The 18,167-nt window shown below is 34.9% G+C and overlaps 1 protein-coding gene across 1 annotated transcript in view; it reads left to right on the top strand.

Annotated features, from left to right (window-relative positions):
• The first annotated feature begins 2,386 nt into the window (after positions 1 to 2,386).
• Positions 2,387 to 18,167, top strand: part of Mcr (macroglobulin complement-related) — a 32,317-nt gene continuing 16,536 nt past the window's right edge. Inside the window, exons 1-14 of the mRNA XM_074139510.1 lie at positions 2,387 to 2,702; positions 4,226 to 4,381; positions 4,870 to 5,050; positions 5,126 to 5,294; positions 5,903 to 6,015; positions 6,276 to 6,416; positions 6,493 to 6,684; positions 7,932 to 8,003; positions 8,609 to 8,833; positions 9,945 to 10,131; positions 16,196 to 16,368; positions 16,585 to 16,836; positions 17,198 to 17,347; positions 17,419 to 17,558. Of these exons, the coding sequence (XP_073995611.1) occupies positions 2,689 to 2,702; positions 4,226 to 4,381; positions 4,870 to 5,050; positions 5,126 to 5,294; positions 5,903 to 6,015; positions 6,276 to 6,416; positions 6,493 to 6,684; positions 7,932 to 8,003; positions 8,609 to 8,833; positions 9,945 to 10,131; positions 16,196 to 16,368; positions 16,585 to 16,836; positions 17,198 to 17,347; positions 17,419 to 17,558 (2,165 nt within the window). The 5' untranslated portion in view covers positions 2,387 to 2,688. The remainder of the gene's footprint in view (positions 2,703 to 4,225; positions 4,382 to 4,869; positions 5,051 to 5,125; positions 5,295 to 5,902; positions 6,016 to 6,275; positions 6,417 to 6,492; positions 6,685 to 7,931; positions 8,004 to 8,608; positions 8,834 to 9,944; positions 10,132 to 16,195; positions 16,369 to 16,584; positions 16,837 to 17,197; positions 17,348 to 17,418; positions 17,559 to 18,167) is intronic.

The following is an 18,167-nucleotide window of genomic DNA, read 5'->3' as shown; positions in this document are numbered from 1 at the left end:
AGAACGCAATAGCTTTTTGCCAAGCCCAAGTACTACATCCTAGTACAATATCAATTGTACATGGAGCTAAGGCACATCGCTAATCAATATAATTATAGGACAATTTCCTTTAGAAATATCCAAGCTATATATGTTAAATATAATAAAGTTAGTAAGCGTATCTTGTAAATTTAGTAATAAGAATGAAATTGTGTATATACTAGATATACCTATAGTAACGAAAGCCAATTTTTCTTGGTATTATCTGAATCCAATCCCTAGTAAAACCCAGACAGAATATATTAGGGTTATACCCAAGGTTAAATACTTATTAAAAGAAAAGGAAACAAAAGGCCTACTGAGACCCTGCAGGCAAGTAACGGATACTCTACTTTTATGTAAAGCTGAGGACAGAGATCATCAAAACTTGGATTGTGAACGAGAGATTCTAATCAACGAAACCACGACGAAGTGCGAATACACCAAGCTTGAGATCCCAGCAAATCAAATCAAAGGTCTGTTAGACTCACTATTCTTAAAAGACTGGCAAACAATTTGCGAAATTTATAATATGAATCTAACAAATTTGTTAAACAAGGATATCAAAATTTACAACATTTTGGATAAAATACAAGCTAAATTATTAAATAATTTCCGAAATAAAGCAATAGATAGTATCCATCATTTGTTATATAAGAGACTAAATAATAACGATTATTTTAAAAACACGAAGTTTGGTTCCATAGTAATTTCATGGATTTTAAAAATGAGAAAAGAATTAAACTATTTAAACCACTATGATTATTCTAAACTATCAACACTTTGCTTTTTAGCACTAATTCATTTAAACTTACTAATAGCACTTTGTGTAATTGGAACGAAAATGAAAATACATTACATTTTATTGCCAGGTGCCTAATACTGAAGGAATTTAGGTTAAGATTTTTTAAAAAAGCCATTTTAAGTTTGAATGAATTGTATTTAGATGCTAAAACCGGATTAGATTGACAAACTATTGTCAACAGATATGGCAGTATAAATACTGGCTAGTCTAGCTGTTTAATTTGGTTCAAAATACGCCCTGATTATTTTAGTTGCACTAAAAAGTTGAATTTTCAGTTAATAGCAATCAGAATTTTTTATTTCATTTTATTATATATATATATATATATATACAGTGACTCCCATTAATATTGGGACACCTATTACAAAATGATTTAAAAGGAAAATGAAAACTACTTTTATTTTAAGCATTTCTCCAAAAAAACGTGATTTTAAGTGGTTTTTTGGATTTTTTTAAAATGTTGAAAATCTAATGTCTTTGAGAAGTGCTAAAGTACTGTAATCTTACGGCTGAAATGAAGAGCGACTCATATCTTTTCCTTTATACCTAGAAGGAACAATTAGCACTCCCTCCACGGACATATTTATTTGAGAGAAGCTGAACGCTTGAAAACAATTGGTCATTTATAATTGCATACATTTTAAGAGGAAGTCCTATAAGTATTCATACAATTTTTTTCTTTGCCAAAAAATGTTAATTGAAAGTACGTGCTTCCGTCCCGCCCTTGACACCAAATTTGGTAGGTGGTCATTGAGCCCGCCCGAAAAATATGCATTACTTTCCCTTTTTTTTGTACTTATTCGGTGCTGTGAATTTATGAGTGAACTGGACACTGAGCTATTAATCTTCCCGTGCTACATCTTTAAGCTGGGTTTAATTGTTAGTCCGATGTAGAAAGGAGAATCATTTAGGTTTGATCTGAACGATCTGTTATGGACACAACTTATATCTGGAGAACAAACTGTTATCTCCAACCCTGGAGAAATTTCCTTAGGACTAGCATGCGGCAAATCTATCCTATTAGCCTTTCCTGAGCAAGGCAAAGGAGTGGTTAGATCCAGTGGAAAATATATCGCAAGATAAGGATGGAAAAAACAAAGTCCTCAAGAGATAGAGTGGACGTGAAGAAAGAGACTTTTGGTTGATGTGCCTGAGAACAGGTCCCTCCCTATTCTGAATCTAATCCAAATTCCTATTTATATTTTAATTGTAGAAATTTGGAGTGGAAATTTATCTGATCCATTGAAGTTTCATCTCAAAACTTAGGGAGCCGAAGCAAAAGTAACCCTGGTACTTTTAATTGTCTTATTCCGGAACTTAGTAAACAATAATTTGTATTATTTTATTTTTTTGAAAGGCCCCCAAAAAAGTTTGTATCATTGGGCTTCGATGGTTTGATGTATAATGAAACAGTCCTGAATGATTACGGTAATAAGTTTATTTATTATTTGTTTGCAGCAATACTCAAGAGCGCTCTAGCGGGCAGTTACTCTGGATAAAGCTAATACCTTATTTATATTTATTGCTCCAAGAACCATCAAATCTTCAAAAATTTGCCATTTGATGGGTAAGGAAGTATGTGAAGAGTGTTCACACTAGATTTCAAATTCAGCGGTAAAATGGAGAAGTATGACAAAGCCGTTTTGCGGCGGGCCGCTAGGTGGCAACAAAGGTCAGGGTGTGTACAGCTTAGGCTGTCTTGTTTGTTTTCCCTTTGACATGCGTTAGTCGCTCGTATTTTCAGTTTTTTAATTTTATTTTGAAATTTATTTCTCAGTTTCTGTAACGTCATCTCCATGTACAAAGTGATAGGAGAGCCAGTAAATGTGCAGTGATCGAGTGCAATTTGCTTGCTTACATAAAACATGCTTCCTATCAGGTTAGTGAAGGGCGTAACTTCCATTATTTATCTACATAACTTTTTTAGTCATTCACTAAAATAACATATTTTTGTTTACTAGTTGTTTGGTTTAAACATGTAAATAAAACTAAATCGTAGTATTTCTAAATTTTGTAACTCTTGTTCCTAGAATTTGGTTTGTTTAGACGTTTAAGTAGCTTTTTTTTTTTAAAGAAATCCTACTTTAATAATGTCACCTAAGAAAATGTTAATATTTATTCTTTTTTTGTATGACATATTATATTACAATGGTTTTAACAAATAAAATCTAATGTTGCGGCTGCACCCAATTTGTTAAAAAAACTACTAGTAATTGATACCTCTTTTCAACAATTAAAAGAGTTAGTTTTTATAAACAGGTTCTATGGAAGGTGGCTTGTAGTAGGTTGAAGCCAATTCGTTAGTTTTCTGCTATCCGGGTACCCTTAGCTGTTTTTACAAACCAAAATTAGCTTTGGCGTCTTTGTTTTGCACTATCCGCCACAATCTGCTTGATAGTTTTCTCTCATTTAAAGGTTGGAAAAATAGCTAGATTAGTGGCCGAATTTAGAGCTAGAGTTTACAATTCGAAATCAGAACTGCTACCTCTTGCCGTAATGCAAACTTACATCTTTCCTGCCCCTAGGTTGATAGCTACTGTGGTTCCTGACTCCTCTTTATAACTCATTTACATTCTGAATTACATCTAAAACGAAATTAGTTTCGGTCATCTTAACGCAATAAATCTTAATTGAATCATATATGGCCAATATTATAAGCGATATTTTTTGATATTGACTAAAATATTGAAGTGAAATAAGATGTTTTTTAGGTTTATACAATTTTTTCAATAGTACATAGTGAAAAACTGCCGAAGCGACAACGGCTGATTGGAGGGGTGGGTGATCTGCTTGGTACTGAGTTTCCGGGGTACGGTAAGCGGACTGTGCATAATCTATATTATTCCAATTTGTCAGTATCCTCTGGTAATTGTCAGAATATTTATGAGTTTATATTAGTTTTAGAAATATTACTGAGTGAAAACCTAGTTTTCGTAACCATCAATAATGTTGATAGTAAGTTTGATATAGCCTGGTTGGGTACATAAGTATATATATTAGCGATTTTATTATTTTATTGTTTATTCAACCATGTTATATTATCGATTATTGCATGTTTTTCCTTTTTCTGGCCGGCTTCTAATTTTCATCCATAATCAAAGATTTATTCATCAACGATTAGAGAATTTGACTTCAACTTATATTGTTTTTGCACTTGTAATCGCAATTCCTGCTGAATTTCCAAAATTACTGTGCCATTTTTTAAATTAAATAGATCTCTTTATTAGCTAAGCATAATCTGAAAGTGAAAGGTGTAGCTAATAGTAAGTGTTGGTAATCAAGAAAAAAATGCACAGACTTGTAGTCTATTAATTTAACCAATTATCTGGAAAAATTAAGTTTAACAGAAAAGGGTGGTTTTTCATATATGGAGACCCGACTCCTTTTTGTTTTCTGTTTCAGATTTTGGTCATGGTTTGTGATTGGGATGTTGGAGGTAGTTAGCAGTCAAGACCCGAACGCGGGCGACGAGCCGAACAGGGTGTGGGTGAACCCGAAGCAGCAGACTTCCTCATGGACTATCAACTCATTAGAGAACAATGTGATTATAAACGAAGCGTAAGTAATGTTTTAGTTCTTCTTTTAGAAGTGGGTAGAGTTAAAATGCTGTATTCCTCCTTTAGCTAACCCCCGTTAATCCTGTTTTCTCCTTTATTTTTACTTCTTTTTTTTCGTGGAGTAGAGATTCAATTTTTCAGAAATCTGTCCAATCTCTCTCTGTCATGTGCATACATCTTCCTGCGACACCTAGCCCTGAAAACGTCCCTGATGAATTCCTTTCCTCCTGCTTTTAGCCCCGGCTTTTTAGCTTCACATGCGCTACCTCACAAGTATGTGTCGTGGTATGCAACAATCTTGTTTATACCATAGTACTTTGCAAACTCACCTAAACAATTCACCCTCTCTCATCCAAACACATACGCACCCCTCAAACATACAAAAAAAAGTTGTTCAACATTAAGGCATAACGAGGTCGTTGGTTTGTGGTGGTAGAGTTGGGGTTACAAAGTGTATGCGCTGCTAGAGTAATGTCTGGACTGTTGCAGGAGCTACTTTATTGTGGCTAGTCGTATGGTGCGACCCGGCCAGGTCTACAAAGTGGCCGTTACAGTGCTGCAGAGTAAGTACCCACTTACTGTACGGGCGTCAATCCAAAGAAATGGCGTTGAAGTTGGAGCTGCTTCACAACCTGTCAAAAATGGACTTACCGAGTCACTTATGATTCGGGTAATCACTTAAAGTTCTTTAGCACGCAATAGTTTTATATGTAATTGAAATAACGACTTATTTTTAAACGTTTAGGTGCCAACAACCAGTGTTAAGGGTGACTACAAATTACGCGTTGAAGGCATGCACTTCGCTACATTCGGCGGTTCAGCATTTGTCAACGAAACAAAGCTAACGTTCAGCCAAAGATCTATGACAATCTTCATCCAGACGGACAAACCTATTTACATTCAGGGTGAAACAGGTAAGTTGGCTTGTTACACATTTGTTTTTAAGTGGAGCTGCTATAATGTTTCATTGCAACCTGAACGTTTTCTCCAGATAATGGGCCGATATTGGAAACCAAGAAACGCCATTATATATAGTATCTTGGTTTGAAAAGTGTAGGTCTTAAAAAAAGTTTTTATATAATTTCCAAACGTCTTCATTAGTGGGTTTGTTTTGATATGGTGATCTATACCTGGTGACTTAAAACTGTACATGTATTCGTATAACAGCCGCAGATTCCTCACAAATTTATGCTGTGACGTTTGATGTTTACATAAAAACGCTTCTGTCTTAAAGAAAACAGAAATTTTCCTTTGTCAGGAACACATCTCTCTACCCCCCTCTACCACTCTAGTTCCTAATAGAGGAAGGTTACAGCACTGTTACCTAGTGGCAAATTATTCTATGCCACTTTTTTTATCTTTTTTGCATGCTGGGTTTTTGTATTATATTTTTAAATATGTAATGAAATAAATAAAGACACTTACTTTTTTCTGGCAACATCGTCTTATTCGTATTGATGAAAATTTCACCATTCCCAACACATTTGAGTTCATTTAAATCAAATGTAATTATTTTTTGTAGTGAATTTCCGAGCCATTCCTATTAATACGGAACTGAAAGCGTTTGACAACACAGTGGACATCTTTATGTTGGACCCCAACAGGTACATCATGAGACGCTGGCTCTCCAAGCAGGTAAGAGGCTTTCTAGGGGTTCTGTCAGTTCGAAGGGCTGTAAAACTGGCTGTGAATGACATACTTATCTCATCTGTCTCCTCCAGATCTCGCCCTGATGAAGAAAATTGCCAGCTTTTTCTGTGTTAGCATGAAAAGCACTAAAATAAGTTAGAGATGTGGGAGCTTTCAGATTACAAGGGTTTGATTTGTTGAGGCAAGGTGCTAGTCTTTCAGCCTGCCCCTGCAGACAGGGTTGTAGCTTTTGCTCTTTGTTGCAGTCTAATCTAGGCACGGTAAGTCAAAATTATCAACTGTCTGATCAACCCAAATTTGGTGAGTGGACTATACAAGTGATTGCACAAGGTCAGATTGAAGAATATTCCTTTGTTGTGGAGGAGTACTACCAGACCAGATTTGAGGTAAATAGCTGTAATGATTGACTATTACTGTAGTTATTAATTACAGGATGTTGTATCTAAAGTATTTGTGGCGTAGGTCAACGTCACCATGCCGGCTTTCTTCTTCACCAACGAGAAGTACCTCACTGGCGTAGTAATGGCGAACTACACAAGCGGCGCTCCCGTCCACGGTAATCTCACGCTACGAGCCTCTATTAAACCTATCAATCGTTACCAGCCCGATGACCGCTACCGGGAAACTACTCTCGTTGAGAAATATTTCAACTTTGTAAGTCTATATTTCATGAATCATAATTCTTTTGTTTAATACCCAGTGAGTCAAGTAAAGAAAAGGCTTGTATTATACTCCAGTGCAGGTCCTAGAGTCTGAAATTTATCCTGAATGTATGGTTTTACCTTGTTTCTGTTTAACTTTTTTAACTTTTTTTTTGTTTGTATAGTTTTAAGTCTGTTTTTTTGATTATAGGTCTTGAAATAGTTGTGTTTGTCAATATGTCTAAAGTTGAACGTTCTATTTCAAATGAAAGAAGAAAAGCAGCTGTTACTTTATTTAACAAATGGATTTCAACCTTTTTATTAATGATTTCTATCCCAATATCTATCTACTCACGAAATATAGGTTTTTGAAAAAAGAATTATAAATATAAACTGGGAGGTAAAAGTTACATAAAAAAGGTATTTTTTAAGTAGTTAAAATTGCTTACTCAGTTGTTCTTTTTAATCAGAATTATGTTTCAACAAGTAAATGGCTTTTACAGCTAGCATTCTACAGGTTTTAGTTTTTACAGTTTAAAGTACATAAAGTTATTGAATGACTAAGTATTTTAAAAATTTCATTAAATTGCTTGTTAGTGCAAAATTATCCCGATTACTACTGAAGTAAATAATCAGTTCTCCCACCTTTTAATGTGTTTACTCTACATATAAGTAAATGGCCAATTTAACGCGGTTGCAGATAAAATTTATCATTTAATTTTTGAGTAAAGTACTTTTTATATTCACGTTCAATGACACACTCGTTGCACTCAAATCAATAAGATCTTGACTATATATAAAAAAAAAACGCTACCTCACGTATTTAGCAAATGAATAACATTATGTATCTATTTAAATAAAAATAGATTTTCATGTATTAAAAAGTTGGTATATCCTTGTCCTATAAATATTATTACTCAGTTAATTTTAGAACCGATATAATTAACTTGCAACCAAATGTACTACATCTTCATCTAAACTTCAACATAACATATTTCATATTTTAACAGAGCCTCTGAAAAAGGCATACAACTTAACTGTTTGCTAAGAACATAAGGCCAAAATGAATAAAAAATAATCAGTTAAGAAAAGAACAACAAAATTCGAATAAATCTCAATGTTTTACTAGACAAAGCAAGTAGAAGTACTTTTTATTTAATAACTGCCACATTACTACAATTCTGCAAAAGAAATATAATAATATAATTTGATTGAAAATAATCAATTAAACTTCAAGCATATTTTGAAATTTCTGTGTAGGACGAGGCATTTCCGTTTTGGCTGCCAACTTCAGAGTACTACAGTACCAACTCAATCCCACATTTGAGATTTGTAAGTTGAATTGATGTTAATATGTGTAGATATATCAAATAGATTGTGCTATAATATCCCATGCCATTAAAATGACTCTTTGTGGCAGACCCACGCAATCCAGAATCCTGGATTATGAATCATTCAACTTCAACTTCAGAAAAATGCGGTGTCGTGGATAATAGGGCCAAATGTGAACTGAAAATCTTCTTTCATGGATCTTGAGTCATGAAAAATGGTGCAAAAGCAGCAGTGGATAATTAATTGAAGGTTCGTTCAATGCTGGATAATGCCGCTGATTTTTGTCAGCTTCAGGATTTTGATCCATCTTCAAGCATTTGATTTTTCATACTTGTGTTGAGAATTTAATTTGAAAAAATCTCGAACCAATTGCTGCCTTTGTACTGTTGACCAACACTCAGGAACCCTTAGAATTACTAGATGTATTAAAAGATTTATTACTTTTTATACTTATTGTTTATTAAGAGCTGTAAATGAAAACTCGATCAATACTCGAGCTAAAGAAGAGACACATTTCTAGAATACCCGTCGTAGCAGAAACTTCTGATATATATACATTGATTATATCCAAAACATATGTATATATATTTGTCTGTTTTATACAGTTTAATGGAGTCTATGAATTTCGATATCCAATTCAAGAACTTGAGAGATATGTGCCAAGTTTGGAAGGTATGGAGGTGCAGGTGACTGCCACAGTTGGTGAGAGATTTCTAGATGAAGTGATTGAAGCGTACTCAACTGCAAGAGTGTTCAATTCTTCGGTTAGGATTAATTTCTTAGGAGGGTCGCCGCAGATCTTCAAGCCAGCAATGCCGTTCACCGTTTATGTAAGTGTTGCTGTTAATAGTTTGAGAGACGTGCCTCCCGTGCGTGTTATCAGTACTAGAGGCCTCACCAGTACTCACTGTCCCTACCGGTCTACCACCACAATTCTAATTAGACTTACAGAAAGTTCAGCTTTTCTTGCAGCCTTGAAGTCGCGAACAACTGAGAAGAATAACAATTTTTAAAGGCTACATTTATGCTCGTTTTTTTTTTTACCGACACCGATTTTAATGGCGTCAGATTTTTTTTTGCTACCGTCCAATTGATAACCATTTTGACATTATCTGCTAAGTTTGGAAGCCTAAATCATCGTGGTCTGTTTCAGAAATAACCTGCAAACTGAATAAAGGGCCTACTTATCTATAAGTATTTCCAATTCGATTCAGGCGATCTGTAATATTGGTGGCCTGCCATTAACCGAACACTAGTCACGATTGCACTGCACTTTTCAAACCTCATTTCTTACTGTTCATTTGTTTTCATAATCTTTTTGCGTTGGAAGCAGTGTGGCTCAGATTAAGGAACATGTCCCGCTTGCTTTTTGGTTTTATTAATTGTGGGCGGAATTAGCTAGCTCGTCGGCTTTCAAGTCATTTCGCAGTCACTGAACACTGTAATTTCAGCAACTCCTGATAGATTATGCCAAAAAAGTAATGTTTTTGATTCACGATTTCTTTAGTGTGGTACTAGCAATAACAGTTAATTCTTCTAGAATGGCAACATTCAGACCGTAATGTCTTCAAGTGCAGTTGTTGCTCTGTCTGTGCAGATTCTTATCTTCTAGTTGACAATGCGATACACAAGAAAAAACGCTGCACCAGAGTGATACGATTAGCTTGCAATGATCCATCCGTGAATAAATTTATCAGAACGCGCTCTTAGCTCTTCTTTCTTGTAAGGTATATTTGATTTCATAAGGAAACAATATTAGACCCGGTTTATATTTATGTAATTACAAAAACATACATAATAGACTCATTTCTGAGTGCTCTTCTTGTTCTGACCTCAGTGGGTTAAAGTATTGATTTGATGTTCTTAGTACTGGCACTTTCATATTTGTTTTATAAAATATTGAATTTTTGTTTATTAAAAAACAGAACAATTTTTGATCAGATAGCAGCTTCTTATCATGACGGTTCTCCGCTACCTCGCAACTTGCTACAACAAGGGACGATGGAAGTTCTGGCCGATGTTGGTATGAGATCGAGAGGCCATCGTTCACTCGACTGGAGCACCTTGAGAATGTCCGCGGAATATGAGGGCATTTGGGAACTGAAGATAGATCTTCGCGAAGCTCTAGGTAATCAGTACTTTTTTAGTTGGTTCTTCTATTGGGATAGATAGACGGTTTGAGCGTTCGTGTTAGAGATTGCCATGGTTTTCGTTTATGGGTTGCACTTATGACCCAAAACTGGGCGGACAATCATTGAAGAAAGGGAAGGATTCACGCAATACTAAATAAAATGTGAAAATATTAGCGCTTTAAAAGCAGAGCAGTAAAGAATAGTATTAAAACTAAATATTTTTTAGAATTTATTAGATGTCACAGACCCTTATGCTGGCCACTTCATTTATAATATTTTTTTGTTATAATTATGATAAATCACATATACGTACATGCATGTTAAAGTAGAAAAAGACAAAGTTAGAGTCGGGAGTTCCATGCTGGTCACAGCAGAGTACAGATGTGTTTCAAGTCGCTCTAGGTTTGTGGATTATTTTTAGTGATTTCCATAAAAGTTTATTAAAAATTAATTGTGTAATATTGTGGGCTATTGTCTAGTGTCCATTATACCTAAATTTGGTGAATTTTTGTGCACCGAAACTATTATAAAAATATAAAAATTCAATTTTATTTCACTTATCAAAGTTTATAAGTGAAGGTAGATAGATACATGAACAGTGTGGTGGGGATATAAGTGTATCGACGGTTTGGCTAACTGCTACATGCACGGATTACAATAATAGGGTACGTAATATACGATTTATCAAATTTCAGCAATCAGCCTATTAGTTTATTATTTAATGAGTCAATGCACTCTTGACGAATTCCTATCTAATACGAGAACTCCAAAGAGAAGGCGAAGTTCTCCTGAAGCTGAAAGCAACAAAATTTCACGTGCCGATAATAGTAAAATGGAAGGTTTAGGTGAGAACATTTTGCCAAGCTGGTTAAATGAAATGAAAACGATGATGAAATCCATGAAAGACCAGATGGATAGAGTAGCTACAAAAGAAGATCTTAATAAACTCGATGAAAAGGTAGAGAAAGCACTTTCAGCCATGTCGAGTATGGAAGAAGAAATCAAGGAATTAAAAGAAGAGAATAGGCAGCTAAAACAGAAATTGGAAGATTTGGACAATAGGACGAGACGAAATAATTTGATTTTTAGAGGAGTGCCGACTAGCAGTGACTACGAGAAGAATGTCAAAGATATTTGTAAGAATATTTTAGAGTTAAAAGACGAAATAAATATAGTGCGAGCTTTTCCAATTGGAAGAGGCAAGTCTGAGATAGAACAGAATGTAGTTTTTGTGGAATGTGCATCCAACAAGGAAGTATCACTGATTATGTCGAAGATTAGGAAAACTAAAGATACAGGTATAAATATTTAACAAGATTTTGGGTTCCAAACCAGAGAGAGAAGAAAGAAATTGCTGTCGTACAGGAGAGAAATTATACAAACTCTACCCGATGTGCGTATACGTCTGAATTCCGATATTATGACTGTAATGTGTAACGGCAAATCGGAAAAGTTTAAATGGAGCGATGGAACTGGGTTGTTAACAACTGACGGCAAGAATGGTTTATTAGCGCTGAAACAGTTAACTGGGCATGATTTCGCCGATGAGGCTAAAAGTAGTAGCAATATTAATAACTCCATGGGCCCACAAAGCTCATCACAAGGCAATCATAATAATTCTTGATGGTGTCGAACAGGCGAGGAGCATTGGACCACGACAAGGACTTCAACATCGGACTCAACGAATGCAAATAAAATATTAAACAGTAAAGTACAGATTAAAATTTTATATTACAATGTGAAAGGGTTAAACAGGAAAAAATATGATAAAGATCTTTTGTATTTAATTAACAGTTACGATATATTTTGTTTGAGTGAAACGTTTATAGTGGAGGGTGATTTAAGTGTGTATGATAGTATTTTTCCGAATTATAAATTATTTTGGGTTAAAGCAAAAAAAGAAAATAGTAAATTTGGCCGTGCAAAGGGTGGAATGTTGATAGCGTATCATATAAAATTAGCTAATTTTGTTCAAATTGAAATGTTAAATGATAAACTTTGTCTAAAAATAAATAAAGGCAAACAAATGATCTGTCTATTGCCAGTCTACCTTAGTTGCACTTCCTGGTCAAGAGAGTTTGCTGGATTGTGTGATTTCTTTGTACAAAATAACATGCGCAATTGTATTGTGATAGGTGATTGTAACGCTCGAATTTCCGATCTACAAGTAACGCCTGATGAAATTGAGATTACAGAAATTAGTGCAGTAAGGAAATCGAGAGATAGAGTGTCAAATCATGAGGGTAAACAATTTCTGAATTTCTGTGATGATAATAATTTATGTATCATAAATGGTAGAACTGGAGAGGATAGCGAGGGCGAATTTACATTTGTTGGTCCAATGGGCACCTCAGTCATTGATCTGTGTTGTGTACCTTATCATCTGCTCAATTGTATAAACAGTTTCAAAGTTTTAACTGAGACATATTCTGATCACATGCCCATAGTATTAACTTTAATTTTCGATGAGAAGCCAGATATTATTAATAATTACATAATACCGTTGCTACCCAAATTAATTTTTACTAATAGAGACAAAAAATATTATAAAGAGAGGTTAAAACTTGCAATAGCCCACAAAAATTACTCTTCCGGTAACCCACAGAAATTGGTAAATGAAATAATATTAGATGTTAAAAGAGCAGCCGAATTAGGATATCATAAAGTTAGTAATACAAAATATAAATATAAAAGTGTCTGGTTTGATTTTAAATGTCATAAATTAAGAAAAAGAGCGTTTAAATTATTAAATCTGTTTCGTAAATCTAATTCAACTTTCATAAAAGAACTTTATCTAAAGGCGAACAGATTGTACAAACATACATGCGAGCTGAAGCGCAAAGTGCACTATGACAATACAATACTTTCTTTAAAACATGCCAATAATAGTAAACAGTTCTGGTCTTTACTCAATACGCTTAAACATAAAAACAAATTTCTTGCTCCTAACTGCAATTCTTCTGAATCAATAGAATATTTTCAGTCATTATTAAACCCGTTAACGAGCAATTCTGTCTTATCTTACGCTGAACCGCTTATAAATAATTTTGAATTAGATAAGAAAATTACGCTTGACGAATTAAATAAAGTAATAATAAAAGCCAAATCAAATAAAGCTCCCGGAAAAGACAGGGTTCCGTTTGAATTTTACAAGTACGCTCCGGCAGAATTTCTGTTAAAAATTTTGAACGTTTTTAACGTTATATATGAGAGTGGAGTTATTCCAAGAAGTTTTGGCTATGCAATTATATTCCCTATCCACAAGAAAGGAGACTCTCATTCATTACAGAATTATAGAGGTTTATCCTTTATCGACACTATCGCTAAACTATTCTCTGGCATTCTCCAAAATAGACTCGTGGATTGGATTAACTCAGAGGGTGTTTTGCATGAATTCCAAGCGGGTTTTCGCGCCGGATATTCCACCACAGATCAAATTTTTACACTTTACAATATTATACAATTGGTTTGGGCTAGAGGCGGCACTAGTAAAAAAGTTTATGTTTTTTTTGTTGACATCCAAGCCGCATTCGATTGCGTGAGCAGACGTTCACTCTTCTACAAGCTGTGCAATTATGGAATTTCTACTAAAATGTTAACTAATGAAGGGTTTATATAATGATACATCCGCTTCTGTGTGGACACATAATGGTATAACGAGTGAGTTCGGGGTTTCCATGGGGCTTAAACAGGGTTGTTCGATTAGCCCAATATTGTTTTGTCTATACTTGAACGATCTTTACGATGAACTTGATGGGGGTATTAACCTTGATGGAAAGAAAATTAAATTATTAGCCTTTGCGGATGACGTCGTCATTTTATCAGATAATATAATTACCATGAGACGAATGATTCATAACTTGGAGGGCTATTGTACCAAGTGATGTCTCAACATCAATTTGAAAAAGTCAAAAATGGTAATTTTTAAGCCAAATGCTGGGAAACTGTCCAACAAGGAAAAGTGGTACTTCCGTGGTCAATTGATTGAAAACGTTAACGAGTATGAGTATCTTGGCGTGAAGTTCACTTCGACCTTAAATATAAACAGGTATATAATCTGGAAAGCCAGCAAAGCGAAATTAGCTCTGAACTCGGTAGGTAGTGTTCTCTTTTCCGACAAAGACATTAGCTTCTCCACTAAACTGAAATTATTCCATGCAACATCGCGAGCCATTTTATGCTATGGTGCGCAAAGCTGGGGATGGCAACAATACGAAGAGTTGGAAAAAGTGCAATATTTTTTCCTTAAAAAGGTGTTTGGCCTTCCACAAAATACCCCGGGTTATTTTCTGTTGTTGGAGTCTGGTCTGCAAAGCATGTACTTATATACGCTTCGGTTACACCTCAGGTACATCAAAAAGGTTTTGTGTGATATGGGTGAGGATAGACTGCCGAAATTTGTGGCGAATAAAATATTAAATAAAAGAATTAGTTGGGCTGGGACATGGTTCGAAACAACAAGAAAGTATGATTTGCTATGGAGATTCGACATGGACAAAAGTCAGGGGCGAAAATTTCTGATGAATTATTTAAAAAGATGGCGGAAAATGAAATGAGCCGGTTACTGTCTAGAGCCACAAACAGCACATACCACCCCCTCTATAATTTTCTAAATTTCAGTTTGAAAAATCGTTATTTGAATACACAAAGTTTCCAAAATTGCACATGGATAATCAAAGTTAGGTCGGACATGTTAAATTTAAGTTATAAACCTTGGGTTTCCGAATCGTCCGTTTACTGCCCATTGTGCTATATGTGTACCACTGAGGAGCTACACCATTTTTTAACAGAATGCGCTGGGTTGGCGGAGTATAGGCAGCAATACTTTGGGGATGTGATCATTTCAAACGAACAATGTTTAGAATTAGTCAATGGTAAAAACTGGTCTGTGCTCGCATCATTTATAAAGCACGCATATAAATTTAGACAAGGGAAGATCAGTGAAATTACCCTCTAGAAAGAATTGTATTGCCCGCTATTAATTCTAGGATCACTTTCTAACAATAGTTGTCCGGAGGAAATGCAATGAAATTATTTGTTCACAAGTATATTTATGCATGTAATGGAGGAGTTTGTTTATTAAGTTTCTTTGATTGTTTTTTTTTGGGTTGTAAAAGCCTGTGTGGGCATAATATAATATAATTACCAAACAATTAATAAAGTGAAAATAATTGATTTTGTATGTTTATGGAAATAATTGTTTAATTTGAATTATATAAAGTATGGAACTCGCCTGACGGTCATTTGATCAAGGCGCCAAATGTATGAAGAAAAAAAAAACAAAACATGTAAACATTATTTTCCAATAAAACATTTATAATAATAAAGTTAGAGTCGGCTACTGTCTTGAATTCGTCTTACCGAAATATTCGTGAGCACAAATAACAAACAGTTATAACAAGTAGATTATTCAACAATTATTGATTTCTCAATTGTAATTTAATTTAGTCACCCTAATTTTACTTATAGTAAAATACTGGAATAATTAGCTGTCCTAAAAATATGCATATCTTATTTATTTTATATTACATATATACAACATTGTGGGATGAATTACCTAGATTGAGAATGTAATTGAATAAAACTATATTATTTGCGATAAAGCCAGATAATTATTACCTGTAATTTTAACCTGTAATTAACAGTTTGATTATTATAAATAACTAGATATTACAGTCAATCTACAGTGCTACTTGAACATATATTTTGTAGTCGCCAGCATAAGGGTCTGTGACATCTAATAAATTCTAAACAATATTAATTAATATTAATGCAGTAAAATTACTTAAATATTAATGAAGAATTAATGAAATGTTGGGTGCTTGCTGATTTGTGTACCTTTTGGCGTTTAATCAACCCTTATACTTAACATTTTAAACTGTAAGTTTTTGTTAAGGAGTTCAGGTGTTGGGTTGGACGCAGAGTTCTAGATAATATTCATAATTTTATCCGTTTTAACAATTTTTTTCCCTTTAAATCTTACCGATTAAAAGTTTTCACCCACCTTCAGAGATTTCGTGAAGAGACATGGCCTCATGAGAGATGTGTGAAATGTTTCAGCGCTGCAAGAAGAGAACGCTAATGACGTATTGAATGATATTGACACAATGAAAATTTCGGCCAGTTTTCGTGACAGTATCGGGGACCGAGCGCAGACAGAGCTGACGTTGCACGCGCACTACTCGCCTAGCCACAAACACATTAAAGTGAGCACCTCAACTAAAGACTCAATGGTAAGTGCAACTTTATTTGTTTGTAAAGACAGCTTGTCTTCCCATGTATTGTTTGGGCAAAATTGTATAACAAATGTTATTTAAGGATTTTACTTAGTAGATAGTACAATTAGTATGAGCCTGATTGAACCTATGCCAGTTGACATGGTTTGCTGCTAGATTTACTATCGCTCGATTCAGTGACGAAATACTTAGGAATTGTAAACAATGTTACAGGTGGGCGAGTATATTATACTGCACGTGCAGAGCAATTTCTTCATGGAATCCTTCAACTACATCGTCATGTCCAAGGGTATTATTCTGCACACTGCACAGGAGATCATGAAAAACAACATACGCACGTTCGCAGTTACACTGTCAGCAGAAATGGCTCCGGCTGCCACCATTCTTGTATACAATGTAGGCCGCTATGGCGATATTGTTGCGGACAGTCTTACATTTCCGGTCAATGGCATTTCAAGGAACAATGTGAGTGAACTTTAGCTAGGTTCATGGGTATTTATTTTGAAGTTTGGCTTATTACTACACTCTTTAAAGGTTTACTTTAAATTACTGGGAGCTACCTGATAGCGCCAGAATCAGGTAGATTGTTGAGGTGCACTTTTTGCTTAGTGCAAAGAAGATCAAGGTCACAGTCCAGCTCTCAAAACCGTAAATGAGCACGGTTAAACATGACTTTAGCCCTAAACCCATCAAGTGGTAGCTTGCTTTAAAACATTGGTCATGTTGGACCATAGCACACTTCTATCAGATCCCAAAATCACAAGATCCGAAGGTTTGCAAATTGCTAGTGATAGCTTCTCTAATGGTATGTTTTTACTTGTTCCAGTTCACATTATTCATCAACAATTGGAAAGCTCGCACCGGCAAGAAAGTGGAAATCGCTATTTATGGAGAGCCTGGTGCGTACGTTGGTATTTCTGGGATAGACAAAGCATTTTATACAATGCAGGCGGGCAATGAGCTCACATACGCCAAGGTAGGCAAACTACTGGCACTCGATTGTAAGTTTTTTATTTCGTTGAACTCAACTTTAATTCTTTTGCCCAGGTCTTACAAAAAATGGCAACTTTCGATGAAGAAACTAATGGTACATACACACATATTTGGGAGTCGCATGCCGGCGATCCAGAGACATTAGTTTATTTCCCGTCACCTACATTTGGAATTGATGCTAACAGAACGTTTGCGTAAGTAAAATTATGTTTGTACGTAAGTGATCGTGGCAGTTTAACATGAAGATAAGGATGTTGGATGTACTGTCTACTCTTGTGAAGTCATCTCAACTTTTGTTAGAAACTAATTCATGTATTAATCGATTTTAGGGCGTTAATAAGTGTTGTTTTTGCGTTCATCTCAATTTAAAAATTAATAATATAGCAGTAATAGTAAGATTTTTTTCTCTTCCCAGGAGCTTCTTGCAGCTCACTATCAGGTGATGGATAGAGTTGTCTTTAACGAGAGAACACTATGCGGCGGCCAACAGAGCACCGAGAAAAGCTCCGGGTGCCAACGATCTTAAATAATGTTGCGCGCCCTAAAATGAAAATACGAACAAAAAATAAAAATAAAAATAATGAGAGACACTTAAATGAATAGATATGTAAAAGTCGATGCGCAAAAAAAAAAAAGATGAGCTTAGCGGTAGAAATGCAACAGGTGTAAGCCTTTTCTTTCATTCTTATCAAGTTATTAGTGAGATCGATTAATAGGGACCATTGCTGTAAGTACAGCTATAGAATATAGCGAGAAAAAGGCAGTCTATGAAATGTGTTTGGCAGGTTGAAGAAATTCTTTAA

The sequence above is a fragment of the Rhodnius prolixus genome, unplaced genomic scaffold (genome assembly GCF_049639745.1).
Source record: "Rhodnius prolixus isolate KJV_2025 unplaced genomic scaffold, Rpr scaffold_35, whole genome shotgun sequence".
Lineage (NCBI taxonomy): Eukaryota > Metazoa > Arthropoda > Insecta > Hemiptera > Reduviidae > Rhodnius > Rhodnius prolixus.
Note: the sequence above shows the minus strand (reverse complement) of the source record. Positions and strands in the feature narration are given on the sequence as shown.